The 20,923-nt window shown below is 36.9% G+C and overlaps 1 protein-coding gene across 9 annotated transcripts in view; it reads left to right on the top strand.

Moving 5' to 3' along the window:
• RAB3GAP2 (RAB3 GTPase activating non-catalytic protein subunit 2) overlaps window positions 1-20,923 on the top strand; it is a 48,564-nt gene that overhangs the window by 16,959 nt on the left and 10,682 nt on the right. For 5 of the 9 annotated variants that reach the window (XR_012586062.1, XM_074579289.1, XM_074579291.1 and 2 more), the window contains exons 5-23: window positions 1,586-1,633; window positions 1,751-1,826; window positions 1,974-2,075; window positions 3,150-3,249; window positions 5,827-5,925; window positions 6,767-6,915; window positions 7,906-7,985; window positions 8,098-8,187; window positions 8,986-9,125; window positions 10,821-11,037; window positions 11,355-11,498; window positions 11,765-11,847; window positions 12,392-12,456; window positions 12,868-12,958; window positions 15,472-15,599; window positions 16,272-16,485; window positions 17,951-18,048; window positions 18,898-19,003; window positions 19,985-20,145. Coding sequence is in view for 8 of the 9 variants with exons in the window: in XM_074579289.1 (XP_074435390.1) it covers window positions 1,586-1,633; window positions 1,751-1,826; window positions 1,974-2,075; window positions 3,150-3,249; window positions 5,827-5,925; window positions 6,767-6,915; window positions 7,906-7,985; window positions 8,098-8,187; window positions 8,986-9,125; window positions 10,821-11,037; window positions 11,355-11,498; window positions 11,765-11,847; window positions 12,392-12,456; window positions 12,868-12,958; window positions 15,472-15,599; window positions 16,272-16,485; window positions 17,951-18,048; window positions 18,898-19,003; window positions 19,985-20,145 (2,191 nt within the window). In the remaining variant the exon portion in view is untranslated. Of the gene's footprint in view, window positions 1-1,585; window positions 1,634-1,750; window positions 1,827-1,973; window positions 2,119-3,149; window positions 3,250-5,826; window positions 5,926-6,766; window positions 6,916-7,905; window positions 7,986-8,097; window positions 8,188-8,985; window positions 9,126-10,820; window positions 11,038-11,354; window positions 11,499-11,764; window positions 11,848-12,391; window positions 12,457-12,867; window positions 12,959-15,471; window positions 15,600-16,271; window positions 16,486-17,950; window positions 18,049-18,897; window positions 19,004-19,984; window positions 20,146-20,923 lie in introns of all 9 variants that reach the window. The other 4 variants (XM_074579292.1, XM_074579293.1, XM_074579295.1 and 1 more) reach the window with 2 other exon arrangements.

The following is a 20,923-nucleotide window of genomic DNA, read 5'->3' on the forward strand; positions in this document are numbered from 1 at the left end:
TTATGTTGTCAGTCGGTTTAAGAACTGTTTTGGGGCTCCAAGCTGTTTAGTGGACTTGTGAAACTTGCTTTGGTCATACATTTGCTATTTATACAACATTTCTGCTCGATCTGTCTTCAAATCAACCAGGCAGACGCTTTCTTGAATCTCCCATATGGAAGAACATTTTTGCATTTTGTTATTAAGTTTGCAGCCTTGAGTTGCTGTCTCCCTTTGAATATGCTCCCTGTTGGCTTCAACCTTCTGTTATGCTGCAAGAGGTGTTGATTTAATCAGCCTCTCTCCAATCTGTAAAAATCATAATCCTTTTTTATAAACCTGCTGCTACACATTTCAACTGTTTTATGTGCATCTCTTTAAGGTTTTTTTACCCCATACTAACACTAAAATTACTTTGTCATCTTTTATTAAAAAAAAGGAAAAGAAATTCTATTTGGGGGTTGGTTTCTTACTACTGTTACATCTCCAAGAGACACTATTGTATGGAACAGGTAGCTTTCTTTAGATAGACACGGTTATATTCACTACATCTTGATTTAAGGTTTGCGAGTGTTTCCTGGAGGTGTGGGTTCTTGGGTTCTATTTCTGTGGCAGTGCAAATATGGCAATTACTGTCAGACTGTGGAAAGACTTGACTTTTTTTTTTTTTAATTCCTTAATGTTGCCGTCAACTGACAATGTTCTGTGGTGGCCAAGCTTTGCTGTTGGAAGATGAGTTTTCACTGACATACTTAACGTTGCTTTGAAGTTGTAATTGAATTGCAATTCATGTCAAACTTGCATTTAGAAAACTGCTTTTTCTGTAATTGTCTAGCCTGATTATTTAATCACTCATTGTGGAATGGAGGTGACCTGAAATGCAAATAATCAACAGTACTGCAGGCATTTATGCTGTTTGGGATGTCATCTTGAATTTATATAGTCTTTCATAAAACCTTTGTACTGGTTCTGTTTCCCCAGTCACTGTAAAGCTTTCTATCATGGTAACAGTTAAATAACTTTTGATTTGAGATAATGAGGCCTGCTCATCTGCTTGCCTTCTGCATGCTTTACCTGTCATGCATTGAGCATGCTCAGTTATTGCATTAACTGGGAGGACCATATTAGGTCTTCAAATGCTTTCAAATTATAAAGCAGTAAAATGCAGTGGATATAAACTCTCCCTAATTGTGTAATGTGTTTCAAAAAAATATTTTGATAAATATAGTTCGGTTGTTTTTTAAAAATAGTGGTGGTTCTTGGTATATCATTATAGATCAGAAAAAAGTTATTTACTGTAAGATTTAACTTGAATCTTTACTGAAGAGTACTCATAGAATGTGAATGATGAAAGACAACATTAACAAGGTGTAATAAGCACTCATGCAATCTATTTGGGTGCTCTTGAACTTGTAATTGAAAATGTCTTTAAGAATGAAAGGGTGGGTTTTGCCTTTTTAGTATGAATTTGATATATTGTGTGCTGCACTAATATATTGTTAAAATATTTTAAATGCTGACTCAGCAAGGTCTCTTGTGTAAAGCAAAAAGAAATTTCACAATGGGAGAAAAAATATGCTTATTGGTTTTATCTTTCTGTTTCTAGTGAATGTGTGAGTAGTGTACTGTGTATCCCTTTGGCAAGTCAGAAGAGGTAAGGATTGATATTCGTATGTATATGCATTATCAGTCTCCTTCCATTACACTTCTGTATGTCTGCAGCTTAGGGTGGTATTTTTTTTTTAACTTCTAGTATATCTTTGTGAAACAGGAGTTCAACAGGCCGTCCTGACTGGACCTGCATTGTTGTCGGCTTCACCTCTGGCTATGTTCGTTTTTACACCGAGGTATGTTTCGCGGCATGGCAGGCCCACAAGCAAGCTATTGTAATAAACATCTATTTCTATAAAACTTCTGTTTCTACAGATAGTGCTTTTTGCCTTCCCTAAGAAAAGGGACAGAAATGTTCATGCTTATTATTCTTTCTGTTCTAGAGTGGAGTACTGCTTCTTGCGCAGCTTTTAAATGAAGATCCTGTCCTACAGTTGAAGTGCAGAACCTATGAAATTCCCAGGCATCCTGGTGTCACAGAACAGGTTTTGTCAGATTATTTCAAAAGCAAAGTGGCAGTGTTACGGGGTATGGAAGGGAGTTTTGTCTGTGAATCCTCTATGTCCTTTACAAGTTTTTGATGGGTGGACAATTCCTTAGAACAAGAGACTCTGGTTTTCTCGTTCTAGAAGTATTCATGCCTGTATAGTTTGAAGATTCAGAATTTCTTTTTATTTTTTGTAGTATTTGGTTAGCTCTACAGATTTGTTCTATTTATCTCTGTGGTGGCCTTGCAAAGAAAGGCTTCATTCATTTCCTGTTTATTCATTAATGTGCACAAGATACGATAATGTATGGATGAAAGGAGAAAATGCAACTTTACAGGTGCCAAGAGATATATGTACTCATTCATAAGAACTTACCTTAGTTATTTCAGAGAGAAGATAACTGAAAATGAAAACAATCTATATAGGAGATAGTGCTAGGAACCTGCATGTCATTATATTTCCTGCAGAGAAGGCTCTACTAGAGCTCAAGCTATGTAGTAGAAAAGCCAGCTTTTGCTCTTGGCAGAGTGTATATGCTTTATGCAGAAAACTAATGAAGTTACAGAAATTTCCAAGTTTGCTTTATACAAATGCTCATGTGATTTAGCATGACATTTTGGGATCAGTTTTGAAATACAGAAGCATTAAGGAATTTGAGTCTTGAATTTATATCACCAAACTAGCATTTACGTGCCCAGTTGGTAATTCAGAGGCTAATGCAGTTTCAGAATTTGGCTCATAAAACCTTGATTCTTGCATTCTAGATAAACTTGTTTTTCTGTGGCCTTCACAAGCTGCTGTAACTTTTGTGTTTTTTCCCTAAGCCATAAAATATATTAAGCAAATATAAAAGTCATTGAAAGAAGATAAAAGTATAAAATTATGTGCGTAGATAACATACTTATTCATATATTGGATTGTTTAATACTGAATTTCTGTAGTTTTGCCTTACTCTGGACTTGTTAGATTTAACTCTCTGGATGTAATCCTCATCTTTATGTAGTTAATAGTACAGAAAGCTAGAAAGGAAGCTGTTACAACAGTAACAGTGATTTTCTTTTTCTTCCACAGAATGAAGAACTAAGTATCTTGTACCCAGCAGCAATTGTGACAATTGATGGTTTCAGCCTTTTTCAGTCCCTTCGTGCATGTCGCAATCAGGTAGCAAGAGGTATGTTTGACAGGAAACGTTTATTTCTGACTTTGTTAATAGTACTTTACGTGAAAATTACTTACGTTTGTTAAATACAAATTCCACCCTGATTTGATATCTGCCTTGCTTGTCCATCAATATGTAGGCATCTACTGCATATAAGCAAATTTCTTCCTCTGCAGAAAATGTTCTTGAAGCCCAAGTTGTGCAAGTAGCGTTGGCTGTCTTGTACATTCTCACCACAATACTGTATACTGGTTTTGGCTGGGATAGAGTTAATTTTCTTCATAGCAGCTGGTATGACGATGTGGTTTGGATTTGTGATGAAAAACAGTGTTGATAACACACCAATGGGGTGTTTTTAGCTATTGCTGAACAGTGCTTACACAGCATTAATGCCTTTTTCGTTTCTCACACTGCCCTGCCAGCAAGCCGGCTGGGACTACAGAAGAAGTTGGGAGGGGACGCAGCTGGGACAGCTGACCCCAACTGACCAAAGGGATATTTCATACCATATGATGTCATGCCCAGCGATTAAAAACCTAGAGGGAAGAAGGCAGAAGGGGGAGAAAGTTCAGAGTTATGGCATTTGACTTCCCAAGTTATGCATGATGAGGCCCTGCTTTCTTGCAAATGGCTAAACACCTGCCTGCTTGATGGGAAGTAGTGAATGAATTAATTATTTTGCTTTGATTGCATGTGAAGCTTTTGCTTTACCTGTTAATCTGTCCTTATCTGAACCGACAAGTTCTTTCACTTTTACTCTTCTGATTCTTTTCCCCATCTCACTAGGAGGCAGTAAGCGAGCTGCGGTATGGTGCTTAGGTGCCCACTGGGATTAGCCCACAGCATGCTGCTTAGGTGCTGCTTAGCACATCAGGATGCTGATTTCACTGACTGTTAGTGAAATACTTTTTCTTCCCTGTAAGGATTTTGTGGCAAGAGATAATGCTGTGATGATGACATCGGTAATGGTCACTGCATTTTGTGTTAATGCCTCAGAGATTTTGATACCTTGTTTGATTGTGCAGCCTTTGATCCTGTTCCTTTAGTGTAGTTCGTGTTTATGCTCTATTTTGGAAATAGGGTCAGTTTCCTGGGGTGAAAGGAGAACTGTGTGACAGTATTGTGTAGTAGATGGCACAAGTATGGGGCTGTTACCATTCTGCAAGATAAAATGTTAAACTGGTGCTGTTGCTGAATTGTTCTCCCGAATTTCCTGATGGTTGTTCTCATTGAACTTCAGATTTGTCAGATTCTTGTTGCCTCTACAGCAGGCCACACCAGCAGACAATCATGAGGCTGGGTGTAGGTGGGAAGCACAATGGATGTGCCGGCATGACAGCATTAGGAACTGTTGGGACAGCAGCACTCTTAATCTAAAGCTTGAAACTTACATAGAAGGGATGAGTGGTAAAGAAATGAGAAATGCTACTGTGGTGAGACAGCTCTTTTCTGAATCCTATGGGGACATTCAATAGAAATGGATTGCTCACTCTTTCTTCCAGTTTAGGATGAAATGGCATGAAATGAAGCTAGGTGATAGTAAATTCAAAATAAAAAGTAGATGGGTGTTTGTGCAGCGTGAGGTTAAACTGTGGAATTCTTTGCCTGAGGTTGACATGGATGCGAAAAGCTTCCTTGGGCTTAGAGGGAAACTGACAAAAAAAATCAGTGGAGAAGAAAGCTGTGGAGGTTTACTGAGTGCTTAGAGCTTACCTCTGGCTGAGGAGGTCTCTTTACAAGCTGGTTTAGAGGAAGTATCAGATATGTGTCCTTGTTCTAATATTCTTCCCTAGACATCCAGTTTTAGCTGTGCTCAGATCCTGAGCTGCTGTGCTAAATGGTTCCCTGGGTCTATCTAATAATATCTGTTCTTATCCTCTTAATGAAAAGGTAGCATTTTCATGGAAAGTAACAGAAGACAAAACTCTTGTAAATCAGAACTTTAAAAACTTGATACTCTGTGAATCATACAACAAATAAGACAGAGACAGACACTAGAATGAGAAATATCCATCTACTTTCACAACCAGAACATGCTCTGTTCTTTCAATGAGAGATCACTATTTGCAGGGAGACATTTATGGCTAGTTGTAATATCTGCAGCCAGAGTAATACATCTTCTTTCATTCTTGATCATTTATGTTCGTGGCAATAGATATTTTGAAGAGTTTAAATCATCGCTTTAGTTTTACTACTGTTGTTACCTCACATTGTTACAGACCTAGTGGGTATGCTGACTTTGCAAGTACTTTGGCAGGGGAGCTTCCACTTAAATGTGCCCAGGCCATAGAAAGAAATAGCATTTTAAAATTGTACAGAATATTACACCATAAAACAAAGCTCTCTGCAAGTACAAGATATAGTTGTGATAGGATATCATATGCAATTTTATTAGGTTATTTTTTTAAAATGTTTTAATTTCATTAACGTATGTATTTCAAAAGGCCATTTTAACTCAGTGGGTGTTTAGATGTATGTTATTTTAAAACTGGCTTGTTGTGTGGCTTGCATCAGTTTTTTTCCCCTCTGTTATGCTATTACTTTGCATTTTACTCAGTAGGAATTTTGTGTTTTGTCAACTTTTGTCAGCTGCAGCATCTGGCAATGAGAATGTTCAGCCTCCACCATTAGCTTATAAGAAATGGGGTTTGCAAGATGTGGATACGATTGTTGACCATGCTAGTATTGGTAAGCATTTCTATTTAATTTGAAATATTTGGCTTAAATGAGACTGAATGTTTTCATGCTGTTAAATTTGGGGTGAGAGCACTTAGTGGTACTGGCTGGATATAAATAAATCATGGGAGAAGGCTGTAGTAGTGATTAACCCATCATCAAAAATATATTTTACTTTCTTTTCTTGTCTGATTGAGCCTCCTATCTCCACTTGAAGGGAGAAAGGATGTTCAGCTGTAGCTGTCTTGTACTCTCTTGTTTGGTAAGAGACAGCCAAGACAGACTGGATCAGATGCAGTTATTGCGATTTCTGCCAGGTTAAAGAACTGTCTGGCAGGCAGGTTATAACTGGTATGGGTCTTTACTGAGTCTGGCACATAAAGAAACTGAATTTGAGATTGCTCCTTTCCAGAAAAGACAAACTGACTTCTAGGCTCTCAAAGACTTTTAATCCTTAGGGATTTGCAGAAGCCCAGGTTCTTGTCAGACAGGCAGATCTGAGGGACAGTAAGCTTCATTTCTCTTCCACTCTTTTCACAGAAGCAGGTAAGAGGTTGGAAGGGGGCTAATGAGGCAGGTGAAGTGAATTTGGTAGATGTGTTTTTCTTGCTGAACTCTGCTGTTTTTTTTTTTTTCTTCTAAACAAACCAACTTTATATGCTTTATAATTAACCTAAGTACATCAGGTTCTTTGCTCTGTTCCTTGTAATTTCTGTGGTTAAAGCTGCTCCTCCTCCCTTCCTTCTGAATACTGGCTGGTCAGTCAAGAAGACAGGAATACATTTAGACTTTTAGAGCAGTTGCATACCTTTGTTCTGAAAGTATAAGACATTCACCTTAATGTTTTTGTTAGGCATCATGACGCTGTCTCCTTTTGATCAAATGAAGACTGCCTCCAATATAGGTGGATATAATGCAGCTATAAAAAACAGCCCACCTGCTATGTCTCAGTATGTTACTGTTGGATCCAATCCTTTCACTGGTTTCTTTTTTGCCCTTGAGGTATGTACTACAAAGCTGACTTGCTGAAACTTTGAGTAATTAATCTTTCTCTGTTCTGTATGGGTATTTCTGAAGTATCCCTATGTTCATTTTATGCTGACAGTTACCCCTCTTGATCTTCTGAAACTGGAATGATTTGGAGTAGGTGTGTTAGTAATGCCTACTACAGGTTCCTGCTAATGAGAAATTTTCTTTTTTGTCTTAAAATGAATGTGATAGTCAAGTAATTTTAAAATTTTTTTTCATTTGTTAATTTATTGCCAATTAAGTAACATAAGGTTTTTAAAAAATCAGGTTGAGATTGTGTAAACATACATCTTACGGATTTTTGGAGGCCTTTGGCCTTTCAACATGTACATATATGGCCTGAGTATACTGTGGTGATTTCGTATAGTGGAACTACTACTTGTAAGTGTGCTATAGGTATCATTAAGCATAATTTGCAGTTTTCTCCTACATCTTCTGTTGTATCGGAGGAAAGGGGCAGCAATGTAGCTGTGTGTCTTTTACATTCAGACCGTATGTGTGTGTTCTCCTTACCAGGATTGAAAGCTGATTGAAAATGCTAGAATTAGGATTTTGACTTTGTATTTGCTTTTCCAATATGTTTATGAAAAGCTGCTTACATTGATATTTGCAAGGATGCCAAAGCCATACACCAGCTAACTCTCCATGGTAAATCATACACAGGGTTTTTTTAACTTCTGTTGCAGACAAACATACTGAGCTACCAGTGACTTGCAGGAGGATTTTGAAATGGTAAAGAGATGTCAGAATGGCTTTTCTGGGGGCAATGAATTAAAATTTTGCAGAGTCTTAAAGCTATGCTTTCTGAGCTGAAAGTCCATAGGAGGCCTGAAAAACTATTCTGCGGTTGAGTTCAGTGTAAGAACTATTTCTTCGCTTTCTAAACACTTTGTTCCTTCATTTCAGGTTGGCTCACAGCTGACTACTTCTTGACTTTCTAAACACTTCATTCCTTTCTTTCAGGGTAGCTCACAGCCACTGTTGTCTCATGTTGCCCTAGCAGTTGCAAGTAAACTGACTTCAGCATTATTTAACGCTGCCAGGTAATAACATAAAAAATTACATTAAACTATTTTTGTTTTAGTAGCTACATAATAGTTTGAGGATTTTTAGGACCATTAGTATGATCCTCCTAATGTGTTTTTCTGTTGCAAGTGGCTGGCTTGGCTGGAAGAATAAACATGAAGAAGAACCTGCCCAAAAACAGAAACCAAAAGTTGAACCCGCAACCCCATTGGCAGTGAGGTAAGTTTTACATACTGTCTCAATTGCTTTAAATCTCTTGTGGTTTTAATTGTTTGAATTATTTTGAAAGGTGCATAATTGATGAACATGTTTATTTTTCTTGACTTGAAGCAGCGATGATAGTTTGCAGGTCATCACATTGTGTTTTAAGTTTTGTTTTATTTCAGTTTATAATTATGGACAAATTACTCATCTCTTTCACTTCCAGTGTGTAGGTTCATTGCTACTGTAAAAGAACAGTGTGCACAGTTCAGTGACAGTATAAATACATGAATATCAGTCCTGAAGTTTATCACTGAAGAGCTGCAAAGAAGCTGCCTGAAGTGCTTGCTGCTTAAGATATTTTAAAGCCTCTTACAAAAATATTAGGAGGTATTGTGTTTCCCAGTTGATTGTGGAGAGAGGAGAATGGGAACAACAGGTTGTAGCCTAATGTTTTTAAGAAAGCTGATAAAAGACTAAATTAATTCCGTATTGATTTTCGTGATTTTTTTTTTTTTGAAGCATTCTCAAGACTAGTCAACAGTAAGAGAGGGCTTACAAAGTAACCCACTGCTCTGAGATCCTTGCCTGACAATGCATGACAAAGCAATTGCTTATCCTATTTTTTGAACTTTGGTTTTCAGTAGGACTTTAACAGACCTACAAGATCTCCCAGTAGACAGCACAAAACCCTTTTTTCATACTTTGCTCTTAATTTTACCCATAACTTTATGTTATAAGCTGTCAATTTTTATTTAGAAATAGTAAACAGAGTATCTAGTGGTTTTGCTTGATTTTTTTTTTTTTTCTTTTTAGGTTTGGACTTCCAGATTCCCGTCGCCATGGTGAAAGAATATGTCTTTCTCCATGTAACACTTTGGCAGCAGTAACAGATGATTTTGGAAGGGTTATTTTACTGGATGTTACAAGAGGACTTGCAGTTCGCATGTGGAAAGGTATAGCAAATAATATTCTTCAAAATACTGTGGCTTATTATGTTCGGACTTAAATTCCAAGTGTTTTTCCATTATTAAGAAAGACTTTAGTACATTAAGAATTTAGTACATTTAGAACATAGCGTTACTACAAATCAAATATTAAAGTCAGATGTAATATAAAGTCCATAAGGATATTGTTTTACCAATTCCTCAAGTACTGATATGGCCAAAGTAAAATTTTGGTCTGTATTGTATAGATTTCTTAATTCTTTTTTTTTTTTTTTCACAGACTGTATCCCAACAGAAAGCTTTAGACCTAATAATTTTTTCAGAAGAGCTTTAGCTCGATTCTCCAAGATGCTTTCTCTTGATAAACTCTAGAACTCTAGTTTCTTTTTTAATTCTGCTGAGGAAATAAACAGAAGTATGAAAAATCAGTAAGAAGATATACAGCTTGTTAGATTCTCATTTCATCGTGATGACTGCACAAGAAGGGAATGTTCAGTTTCTTCTAAACTGATGGCTTTTTGAGGGGGAAAAAAAAAAGCAGATGTTAAGCTCTCGAATTGTAATTATACCTAATGTTACAACTGTTTTTTTCTATTTAATGTTTTTCTATTAAATAAAATTTTGCAGCTCTTTAGGAGATGGAAGATAAGTTTTAATAACAGATAGAAAATCTCTATCTCGTTCTTTCTCTCCCACACTACCAGTTCAGAAGATTAGTGGTCATTAATATAGCAGCTACTTGAGCAACACACAGTGTGATAGCCAGAGTAATCATGTTTCCACTGGGCGTTCTCCTTCTCTCGTATTTTGAAGCTTATTAGCTATGATATGTGCTTTCTGATATTCTTGGACTTTTTTTTTTTTCATTACTGAGAATTTCATATTATCTAGGAAATACTGTTAGAGTCCTAAGCTTTATTTGATAGTCAGACGCATATTTACAATAAGCAGAAAACAAAGCTGTATATTGAATTAAATCTTTTGGATCATACCTTTTCTCGTTAATTGAGTTGTGGATAATTTTCAACCTTCTTGGTACAATATATCTTTCTATAAACTTTTTGTATAGATTAGTATTTCACTTGTGGTTTGGAGTCTTCATTCATACTTACTAAACTATTACATAGTTTAGTGGTGTCATCAGAGCATCTCTGCCTTTTTTGTTTAGGAATATTTTATGATGGAAAGTATTTGCGTTACCCAGAGAGAGAGAGGGAAGATGAGTAGTTTTATTTGGTTCCTAAAAATTGCAAGTTAATGATGAAAACATATGAATAAAAACTTACATATCCTATTTAATAGGTTATGCAAATTTCCTTCCTTAAATCTTCTTTTTTTGTTGTTTTGAAACATGAGAAATCTGGACGCTTACTTCTTCGAGAAGCTTTTGCACTGGTGTAATGTGCAGAGTCATAGACCTGATGAGTTTTAGTTCTTTTCTGGCTTCTCCCAGAAGAACTTATTCCTTTCCAAAGCATTCCAGAAGGCTGCATTTGTCATTGAGGAGTCCTCTGGTGAGCCCTTCTCTGAGTCAATAGTCCAGAGATGGTTTTTGACAGCAGTCTGGCTACTGGCTAGAGTTGCACAGTTTGAAACAAAGTTTAAGACAGCTTGCTGCTGGAATAGTAATTAAGTGGATGGTGATGTGTACTAATTGTGTATTAATTGCTGTACACTAATGAACTTCTGTCTTCTCTCACAAAGGATACCGTGATGCAGAAGTTGGTTGGGTACAGACTGTAGAGGACCTTCATGAGAGGGAAACTGAGAAGATGGATTTTTCTCCTTTTGGAAATGCACAAGGTCCAAGCAGAGTGGCTCAGTTCCTTGTTATCTATGCTCCAAGGAGAGGCATTCTGGAAGTATGGAGCACACAGCAGGGGCCTCGGGTCGGAGCCTTCAATGTGGGGAAATATTGTAGGTAAGAAACAGTTAGCAGGTAGGCATATTGACTGTTCTGCTGCAATAGTGATATGTGGATGTGCCAATGGTAACACTGGAAAGTACCAACAGGCACTTTTTGTGTCGCTCACAGTGTTTCTACTGAATGCAGCTTGTTGTTTTATAGAAGGGGATATTGTCATGTTTCATCACTCCACAGTCTTTCCTGATAAAAGTATTTAGTGGTTGGTAAACCTTAGCTTTATAAAATTTGTCATCTTTTTATTCAGTGTGTGGAAAGGGAAGGTTGCTAATTTTGTTCTTCACTGTGAAGGCTGTGTTTTTTGTTGGTTTCAGATTGTTGTATCCTGGTTATAAAATAATGGGTCTAAACAATGTGACCAGTCAGGGATGGCATCCCCAGACTTACCAGATATGCCTTGTTGATCCAGTCTGTGGAACTGTAAAAACTGTCCACGTACCTTTCCATTTAGCATTGAGGTAAGGACTTTCTGTGCTCTGTATAACCAAATGAAGTTCTTTATTGCTTTTGGAATCAATGTTCTATTTGGAGAGAGCAATTCTGGTTTTCCTTCTCAAGCTGAATAGTACTCTGGTAATAATCTCATTGGTTTGTATGCATTAACTTGATTTTTTATTAATGTGATGTTACCTTAAAGTAACATAAATAATGTAAAAAATATTTTTTTTCTGAATCATTCACTTTAGTTCTCTTCACTCATACGATTAAAATTATTTCCCTTCAGTGATAAAAAGAGTGAGCGAGCCAAGGATATGCATCTAGTGAAGAAGTTAAATGCATTACTCAAAGCTAAAACCTCAGATCCAGGTAGGTACTCTTGTATAATTTCTTATGGTTGTGTGCTATCAAATGGTTCTTGTATTATCTGTACTGTAAGTGTACAGACACAGGTATGATTGTGGTGCATTCTGACATTAATTATGTGCTATGAATTATGATCTTTTAGTAGCATTTAATCTTGTACCTTATTTAAAAAAGCCAAACTCGTACAAGGGTGCTGTATAAGCCTTGTCTGACATGTAAATCTTTAACTAAACTCTACTTTGAGTGCTTGTGTAAAATGTGGTCTGTTTGCAAACCTTTATGCTATGTAATGGAGTTCAGCATTTGACTCTAGATATCCTTCTTCTTGTAAGTAATACATATTTCTTACAAAAGACAGATTTGGAGAAGGAGATGCCACTGAGCTGTTATTTTTGTTTCATTTTCCCCAAACTTATTTTGGCAACTTCTGTAATAGTGTCTTCATCTCGGTAAAATGAACCCATGTGCATCTTAACTGTGGTGCGGGTTGACTTGCTTTTCAGAATGCATTTAAGAAATATGAAGTTGTGATTGTCTTTGTTTGCAGATTTGATTGAAGCTGAAGCAAAGGAATTAATACTTGATATCAAATACCCTGCTACAAAGAAACAGGTGAGTATTTAGAAGCCAGTATACTTTAATACTAGGAAAAAAAAATATTGCGTTATCAGATTAGAGTGCTAAATCTTTCAAAAACTTTCAAAATGTGTTATTTTTTCCTAGAGTTACTTGAAGCAAATAATTAAACTATTTTGATGTGTGTGTTTGTAGTGGGGTTTTTACAACGTATTGATTGGAATCAATTTTGACTTGCGACTTCCCCAAGGCATCTTCCATCGTAAAAGTCAAAATAATAAAAAGAGAACTGACCTTTCTGTAGGATCAAATTATGCCACAAGTATACGTGAAGACAAAATATAGATAAAAAAATCATTGTCAAAGTTGTGCTTTGTTGGCTTACCTCGTATGTTTTTACACTAAAATTAAGCAAATGTTTAATTCACTTGAATGTCTGCATAACAGGCTCTGGAAAGTATATTGACAAGTGAACGTGTGCCACTTTCATCTCTCACAGACATCACTCAGACATTAATGGTTAATTTAAAAAAACAAGGTAGGTGGATATTTATCTTGCAAATATGAAGAGGCATTTGCACTTTGTCTGCAGTGCTGTAAGACCATTGTAGAACTGTTCTGTTCCACAGGGACACCACACTTGGTCTGCTTAGTTTTGCTGCTAGATATCACAGGATGTTGCTTCTACATATTATTTTTTTTTGATACAGACTGAAAATAGCTTGCTAGTAAGTATGCTTTGCTATGCTTGCTATGTGCCTAATAACTTGTGTTTATATTCCAAAATAAAAAAAAAACCCCAAACAACTAAGAACTTGCATCTGGTAAAAGCTTCCTTCAGAAGGGAGCTTTCACAGTCTTTTGCCTGAAGTTTTAGTTTGTTGTCTCTCTCCGAGGAAGGCAGTAAGGATATGGTACTTTGGATCCGTGAAGAAAATCCTTATCAGTGAGGATCTGAGCTCTGGCCAGATGCCTAGCATCTTGTCATGGTAAACTTCACCGAAGTTACATTTCATATGTTTTGCAAGAGATTTCAGAGATAATGTTGGGAAGTGTCATTGCCTATTCAAAATCCTGTTGCTGGATGTCTGCAACATTGTTTTTTTCTTTTTCTTTTTTTTTTTTTTTTTTTTTTTTAAATGATACGCTTGGAGCTTTCTAAATTGGGAGAGCATTCTTTGTGCTTGAGGAGTGTCCTGCTTCAGGCAGGGATAGTTAATTTTCGGCAGGCTCTGGCAGGGACACAGGTATTCCATCCCGTGTGAGCCATGCCCACTCTGAACTGCCTGGGGAAGGGGCAGGAAGTTGCTGCTGGGAGCAGGCTGGGGCATCCTGGGGTCCGGTTGGTGAGCGGCGGTTCCGCAACCATGTTTGTATATTCCTTTATCCCTGTTATTATTGTTGTGTTCTTGTTCCTTTTGCTGTTCTGTTAAATTGTCTTTGTCTCAACCCACGAGTTTTGTCTTTTTCTTCCGATTCTTTCCCATATTGGGAAAGCTTGAGAGAGTGGTATGTGGTTCTTCGTTGCCGTCTGAGGCCAAACCATGAGAAGGAGACCCAGATGGGTATTGAGGAATAGAGTGGAGAAGCATGTGCCTGCCACTTCCTTTGCGTGTGTTGGGACTGCTCAGCAATAGAAGTCTATTGGTTTTGTTTGGGTTTTTTTGTTGTTGTTATCACTTGAATTCATTTCAGCTTGTTAGAAGATGAGACTTTAGCAATAGGAGTTGAAGAACCACTACCACTGTTGTGTGGAAGACTTGAATAAACCACTTGTCAATTAGAAAGGCTGTATCCCTTGTCCTACCTCAGTGACAACGTGACAACACATTTTCATAGTTTCAAAGCCTTGAGAGGAAATCTTTCTTTCACTTGTATCAGTGTTTGGTTTTTTTACCATTTTCTTGAAGTAGATAGAGGAGATTGAGTGCTTCACATGTGCAGTTCTCCTCCTAATTTTGGTGTCACATTTTAAGTCACTAGCATTATCCATTTCTAACAGAACTCCTAAAAACCCAAAGAAAACCAGAAACATGCTCTTTTACACTGAAGAGAGATTGACAGAACTGTGTAATTACTGAGGTCTGTTTGAGTGCATATTTTTCATCATTAATCTCTTATTGTCATACATAACGTTATTTCCTCATAGTCACAATAAAGAACAAACTTAGCTGATGTTCCAGCCTTCTAATTTCAGAAGAGTAGTGGCATGTCGTTCCACTTGTGCTTAGTAGGTAAAACACAACGTGAAGCAGATGCTGTGGTTGTGAAGAAGAGGTCAAGTGACTGTGTGTCAAGCTCTCTTCGTTTCTCTTTTGTTTGTACAATTTTTGATAGCAACCTGTCAAAAGTGTTTAAGGGTCTGCAGGGAGAAAATCATGTTTAGAAGCTGCTTCGTGTGAAGATGATCTATGCAGAGATATCTCTTCTATAGAAAGGTCCTTTTAGGATCTGTGTAAAATGCTTTCTTTTAAAACAAGTTAGAATAGAGGTTTTTTTCAACATTGTGTTGTATTCTGATTGCTTTAATTGCTACTGAAATTTGAATGTCAATAGATACATGAAATTTCGGAGATTTAGATTGTAGAAATAGAAGAGGCGGTGTCTTGCAGAGATGATCCTGAATTTCTATCGGTAGATATCAAGCTCTCTTATGATGCAAGGATGCTTAAAATATTGGTGTAATGAATAAAATATTATAGTTTGATATTTAATTATTGATAAAATATGTTTGAAACACTGTATTTCAAATTTTGGCAGTCTCTAGTTTGGCTTTAAACCAGGAAAAGACAATAGATTTTACTTCGTTCAGTTCCGAACCTCCTTCAGTTTGAAAATGAGCCGGATTTCTTTCTCTGATAATTCTTGTAAAAATAATCTTGTTTTAGGCTGCTATGAATTACATATGAATATTGCAAGCAGCAGTGCATCAAAAAATTACACTGACGTAAGTTCTCCAGTTCTAATAAAGGAGTTAAATGCAGCTGCTGAGTGTTTTTCACTATTCCAGACTATCTATTCAAGTTCAAATGCAGTTTTATTTCTCCTCAGAACTTGAGTGTGTGGATGAAGGACTACTGCAGTTCTGCGCAAACAAGTTAAAGCTGTTACATCTTTATGAACTTGTTAGCAAACTAAATTCCCAAAGCATACAGAAACAAACTCCACCCTCAGATAATGTGAGTAAATTCAAAATTCAATTCTCTTATAGAATCAAGTGATGATTTAAGCATAAAAATATGTTTTTAAGGCCTTGGGGATAAAATAAGAAGGTAAACAAGTTACATGTTTTTGTGGCCTGGAACTTTTAATGAAGTAATTGTTTTATAATGGTGTTGTGGTTTGTTTCTTGGTTCCCCACCCCCACCCTGGTACAAATATCTGGTAATTAATCTACCTAATATTCTTTAGCAGTCACATAAAGTTGAGACAGAAGTGAAAATGGAACCAGGATCTCCTGATTTCAGTCCTTTATCCAAAGTACATAGCATATTCTTAACTTTGTTCAGTTTTGGAGGGGTATTTTGGGACCAGTAGAAATTACAAATTCTGATACTTGCTTGTAATAGCATCATAATTTGGCTTGCTTTTGATATCATTTATAAAAGGAGTGGTGTTATATAGGCTTGTTTGCTTGATGGGTAATTGTTATACTATGAGCAGGATCTAAATATGGGAAATGGATCTGATGATGTCCTTAAAAATGAAGATAGACAAGGTCTTAATTTTGGCCCTTTTTAAAGACATTTTTAATGTTCAAATTGACTCGTCTGGCTTTTAGTTTTTACTGTGTTTTGAAAAACATCCTTTTGCATTAGTCCTGTGGTGTGTGCTTTTTTTTGGCTTTTAAGGACTTGGCTAAACTGCTTCGGCTGGAAGAAAAAGATTTTCATAGGCTCCAAACTTTATTGGAGAACTACAAGAAAGAAGACACCCAAACTAGTGTTCAGTTTGCTGATGAGAAGGATGATGTCTTGTCTGTGAGAACGTTCTTAGAGTATTTGGAATATGAAAAGGGCATGATTAATGTGAAAAATATGGAAGACGGAGAATATGTGGCTTTAGGTAAGAGCTACTGAACTGTTTGAGTTACTTAAAGACTGATTATAATCTAAGATGGTATAAATATTTTAGCGTTAATTTGGGCCTTTACAAGCTGGTTTGCCTTGAAGTAGTATGTGAAAGTGATAGTTCCAGACTCTTACATTTAGCCATAGGACAAGTCTTTCTACGTAGATGGATATTAATACAAATTAACTATGTCTCTGGATATAATCACCCTAAAGCCATGTTATCACTGTGCATTAATTTATTAACGCCACTAAGTTGAACAGTGGTAAGTTAAGCTGTAGCCCGCTGTCTCTTTTGTGGTCACAGCACCTCAAGAGTTCAGTTAATGACAGAACTGACTTTAGCCTCAGAGATGGGGGAGCTGACAGAGGCAGCACAAGACCATTAGGTGACGAAATAAAACTCTCATTTGTGGAGTTGCAAGAGTTTTGGACAAAGTGATCTGAAATATTATGGTTGACGGGGGTGTCTGTTGGGGTGTGGGAGGGGGTTATTGTTGGTAGTTCCTTCAGTTTGCAAATCTGTTCTGGACTGTCCTTGAAGGGCTCTTGGGAAATAACTAGTTGAAAGCAGCTTGAGTTAAATCTGTCTCAAAGGCACTATTTTTCTTGATTATTTCTTTTCTGGGAAGATTTTGGTGCAAACACAGAATTCTGTGCCCAGGTGTTATATGGTGTTCACTTTGTAGCCTTCTGCTTCTTTTGGCTTTAATCATCAGACTTTGAGAGGAACTGGGATTGAAAAGTTAGGCAGAAGAGCTTGGCTTTCATCTGTATGAAGGTCAAAGGCTGTTTCTAAGTAATCTTAAAATTTTCTTTTTCTCTACCATAACACTATACTTGATTTGAAAACTGGAGTAGGAGTACTCTTCTCCCCACCCCCTTGAATAGGGATTACCAGTAACTTATTAGGGTGCTCAGCTGTAAACAAGTATAATTGAAACATAAATGGCATGCTGAGCAGTTTAGATAGTTTCTTGAAGATCTTGTTTTTCCAATCTTCCTCTGCCCAGATGGACACTCACAGTTTTTGTCGTGCTGGTAAGGTATGAATTATGTAATTGTTTGTGGTTTTTTTTAGTTGGTTGAAGTACCACTAGTTTGCTGTAAAAAATACAACATGCTGCCACATAGTTATGGGCTACTCCATGGATAAACTTGTCTGACACTTCAAGCCATTCTTTGAGTTGAGCAAAATGTGTAATCCAAGCAATACAATAACCTTTGTTTTGTTATAAATTCGTTTTCCGTATGACTCCTGTAGTGGGAGAAACACTTGTATCCTTTGTAATGAACCACCTTCTCCACTAAGGGTAAACCATCAGGATATCCTGGATGTAAGTTAGTCCTTAGTATCGGACTCAGTGGGACCTGATCAATAGATGCTCTTTCATATAAGTGTAAGGGGAGAGGCTGTGGCTTTAGATGTCATTCATAATGTCAAATAATTTTTGCTTCAGGCAGCTTTTTCTTCTGGAAGTGTTTGTGTGGGGAGAGTTCCACAGAGGAAACGTGTCATGCATTGGAATCGGCAGGTTTTAGCCCTCAGACCTTGTTGGTAAGATATTTATTACATAATTTAAAACTTTGATTTAGTATTTTGAAAACAAAACATTGAAAGGAAAAATTCTGAATGTTGATCTTTAGATTAATGCTGTGTTCAGGCTGTGTTCAAATGTCCCCATATTCAGTTCTTTAGGTGCTCATATTTTATTTCCCACTTAAGAGATGTCAAAGGAAAATAAAAAAGGAAATATTCTAGTAGAAAATGTGGGTATTCTAGTGGGGATGTCTAGGGTATGCATTTAGGGACTACAAGAAGATTTGCTGAAGATTTCTTCTACAAGGAAGCAAAAATTAGAGTAGTTCATTTCAGATACTGATACATTTGTTGTAATTCCTTTTTGCAAGCAAGGAAGTTTGAAAAGCAGTAAAAGTAAATTTTTTAGAATCAGTAGTAGCGTTCAGGCAATCATCTTTATCTTTAATCTGCATGTAATTTTATTGTTTTGCTACTTCCATCCACTGTGTAATGATAGAAATATCTATTTCAGTATTACTTGCCTGTGTTAAGATTTTCAGCTGTAATATTAATAACTACTAATGTTTACCAATTTGAGATGGCTAACATACTGGTATTAGCTGGCTGTGCCTTCAAAAGAGGGTGTTTTCTAAGGTATCTTCCTAAATAAATGGTATAGATTGTATTGTTTGATTTCAAAGTCTGCCATAGAATGCCTTATGCAATACGTTTTTAACTTTCTATGTAAATACAGTAAGGGTTCATGGATATAACATTTCTGCTCTGTGACACAAAATTCGTTCGAGAAAGTGTTTGCGTCGGGTATATTGCGATATTAGAGTTTCATTCCATTGCTTTAATTCCATATTCTCTTTTTTTTAACAGTCACTCCTTCTCAATTTATGGCTTTCCAAGGAAAAACATATTCTAGACAAACCAGATTCTGTCAGTTGCCTTCACACTATGCTGTCACTTCTGAGCAAAATGAAAGGTGAAATGTGCATTTGGAACACTTAAACAAAACTGCTAATAATTTGTTACTCTGTCTAGTTTATGTTATCACTTAGGGTTTTTCCCCCTCACAAATTATGTAACAGAGCTAAATGTTGCCTGTCGATGAACTAACTAAAAATACAGTCACAATCTGAAGAGTGTGACAATTAAAGGCTTTCTTCGTGGCCTGCAGTTTCATTCTCCTCTAAGTTGACACAACTCCTGTTTGGCACCAGAAGGTGGCTGTCCGGCTCCCCCCTCCCTTTTTGGGGTGTATATTCCCGCCCCTCTCCCTTGTGCTGACTGGCTCTCAGAAGTCCTTCAAGTTGCTTTAACTCACTGAGATGCCATTATTCTAGCAGCAGTTGTATATTGAACATCTCTGTAACTTGAGGGCTACTCTATAAAGTCAACTTGCCATTATTTGGGGTAAGTTGTGTAATGAATAAATACTGATTCTCCTGCTTCCCACAGAGCTGCAATGGTTGTGTCTGTGCCACGTTCCCCTATGCCTAGTTCACCATAGGGCACCATTATCAGCTTGAAACTGGAAGCTTGAATAAGCACCTGCTGTTGTATGAATAAATTAATTGTGCTGAACACAAGGTAGCCTGAAGAGAGCCAGCTTGAGTGCATTGAATATGTGTGGCATCTTGAAGTCACAAAAGAAGCTGTCTGCATTGTTAAGTGTCATTTGGTAACATTCCTTAGATCTAGTAGGCACGCAGCAGGTTTTACTACCTGGTGATTTAGGTCTATTGCCTGTTTCCTACAAATGAAACTTGGAGAACAAGTAATGTACGTTCTGATCTTTATTTTAAATTTGAGTTATAATCTAGGAATTGTGTGCTACAAATCTAGAAAACGATTATGTAGAGTGATTGGAAATTGCTCCTAATATAAGCTGTATTAATTCATGTGATGCTTTCAGGGTTGGTTGCAGGAAGTTTTAACACTCAATGACTCCCTTTCTCTACAGTTGCTATAGACGAGTCATGGGACACTCAGTCGGTTTCCCCCTGGTGGCAGCAAATGCGTACAGCTTGTGTTCAGTCTGAAAATAATGCAGCTGCCTTGTTATCAGCTCACGTTGGACATTCTGTAACCGCACAGATAATTGACAGTGTGACAGAGAAAAAGGTAAGGCATCTTGGACCTCCCCCTTTTATTTACCATATCAGTTCTATGAAAATTGCTGTCTTTGAATCCTTGTTATTCTATCACATTTGTTGCCATTCTGACATGGGCACAAGCATGCCATCCTGCAGACCTGAAAACTTGTATTTGAATTAGAAGAATATTGTGCCAAGGTGAATGAATGATATATCGGAATTGTTTGCTGAACATACTTAAATATGTGATGGGAACTCTACAGTGAGTTTTTCCTCTCAAATCTCTCCTCCAAATGATGTTGACAAAGCCTACGCAGTTTCCGTATAAATTTGAGAAGTTGACTGAACTTTGGGTGGTGAACCTGCTTCAATGCAGTTTGGATTGATTTTTTTTTTTTTTTTTAAATATACTGGTGAATTTTCTTAGCCCTTATGTTACTATACTTTACTTGTTAAGGTGATGTGGTTTTTGGCAATAATTATCTTTTCACAAAGTTATGATTAACACTGTGAAATTTCACACAGCATTGCCATTCAAAATGGAAAAAGTTACTACGTTCCTAAATAGCAGTAGGCATATTTGTATTCTACTGCTTAGATGGGGTTTAGGTGATATTCAGTCTTGTAAATAGACTGCCTTTATAAATTATAACTAGATTACTGGGAAGTGTTTTGGTGTTTGTGCACATTCACCTTAACTATTGCAATTGCCTATATTAAAATTGTTAGTGTTGCCCAAATAGGAATGTTGGTATGTTGCAACATATTATGCTTTACCTATATGCTATCTCCTTTGTCACCTTCTC

Source organism: Larus michahellis, chromosome 3, assembly GCF_964199755.1.
Source record: "Larus michahellis chromosome 3, bLarMic1.1, whole genome shotgun sequence".
NCBI classification, from domain to species: Eukaryota; Metazoa; Chordata; class Aves; order Charadriiformes; family Laridae; genus Larus; species Larus michahellis.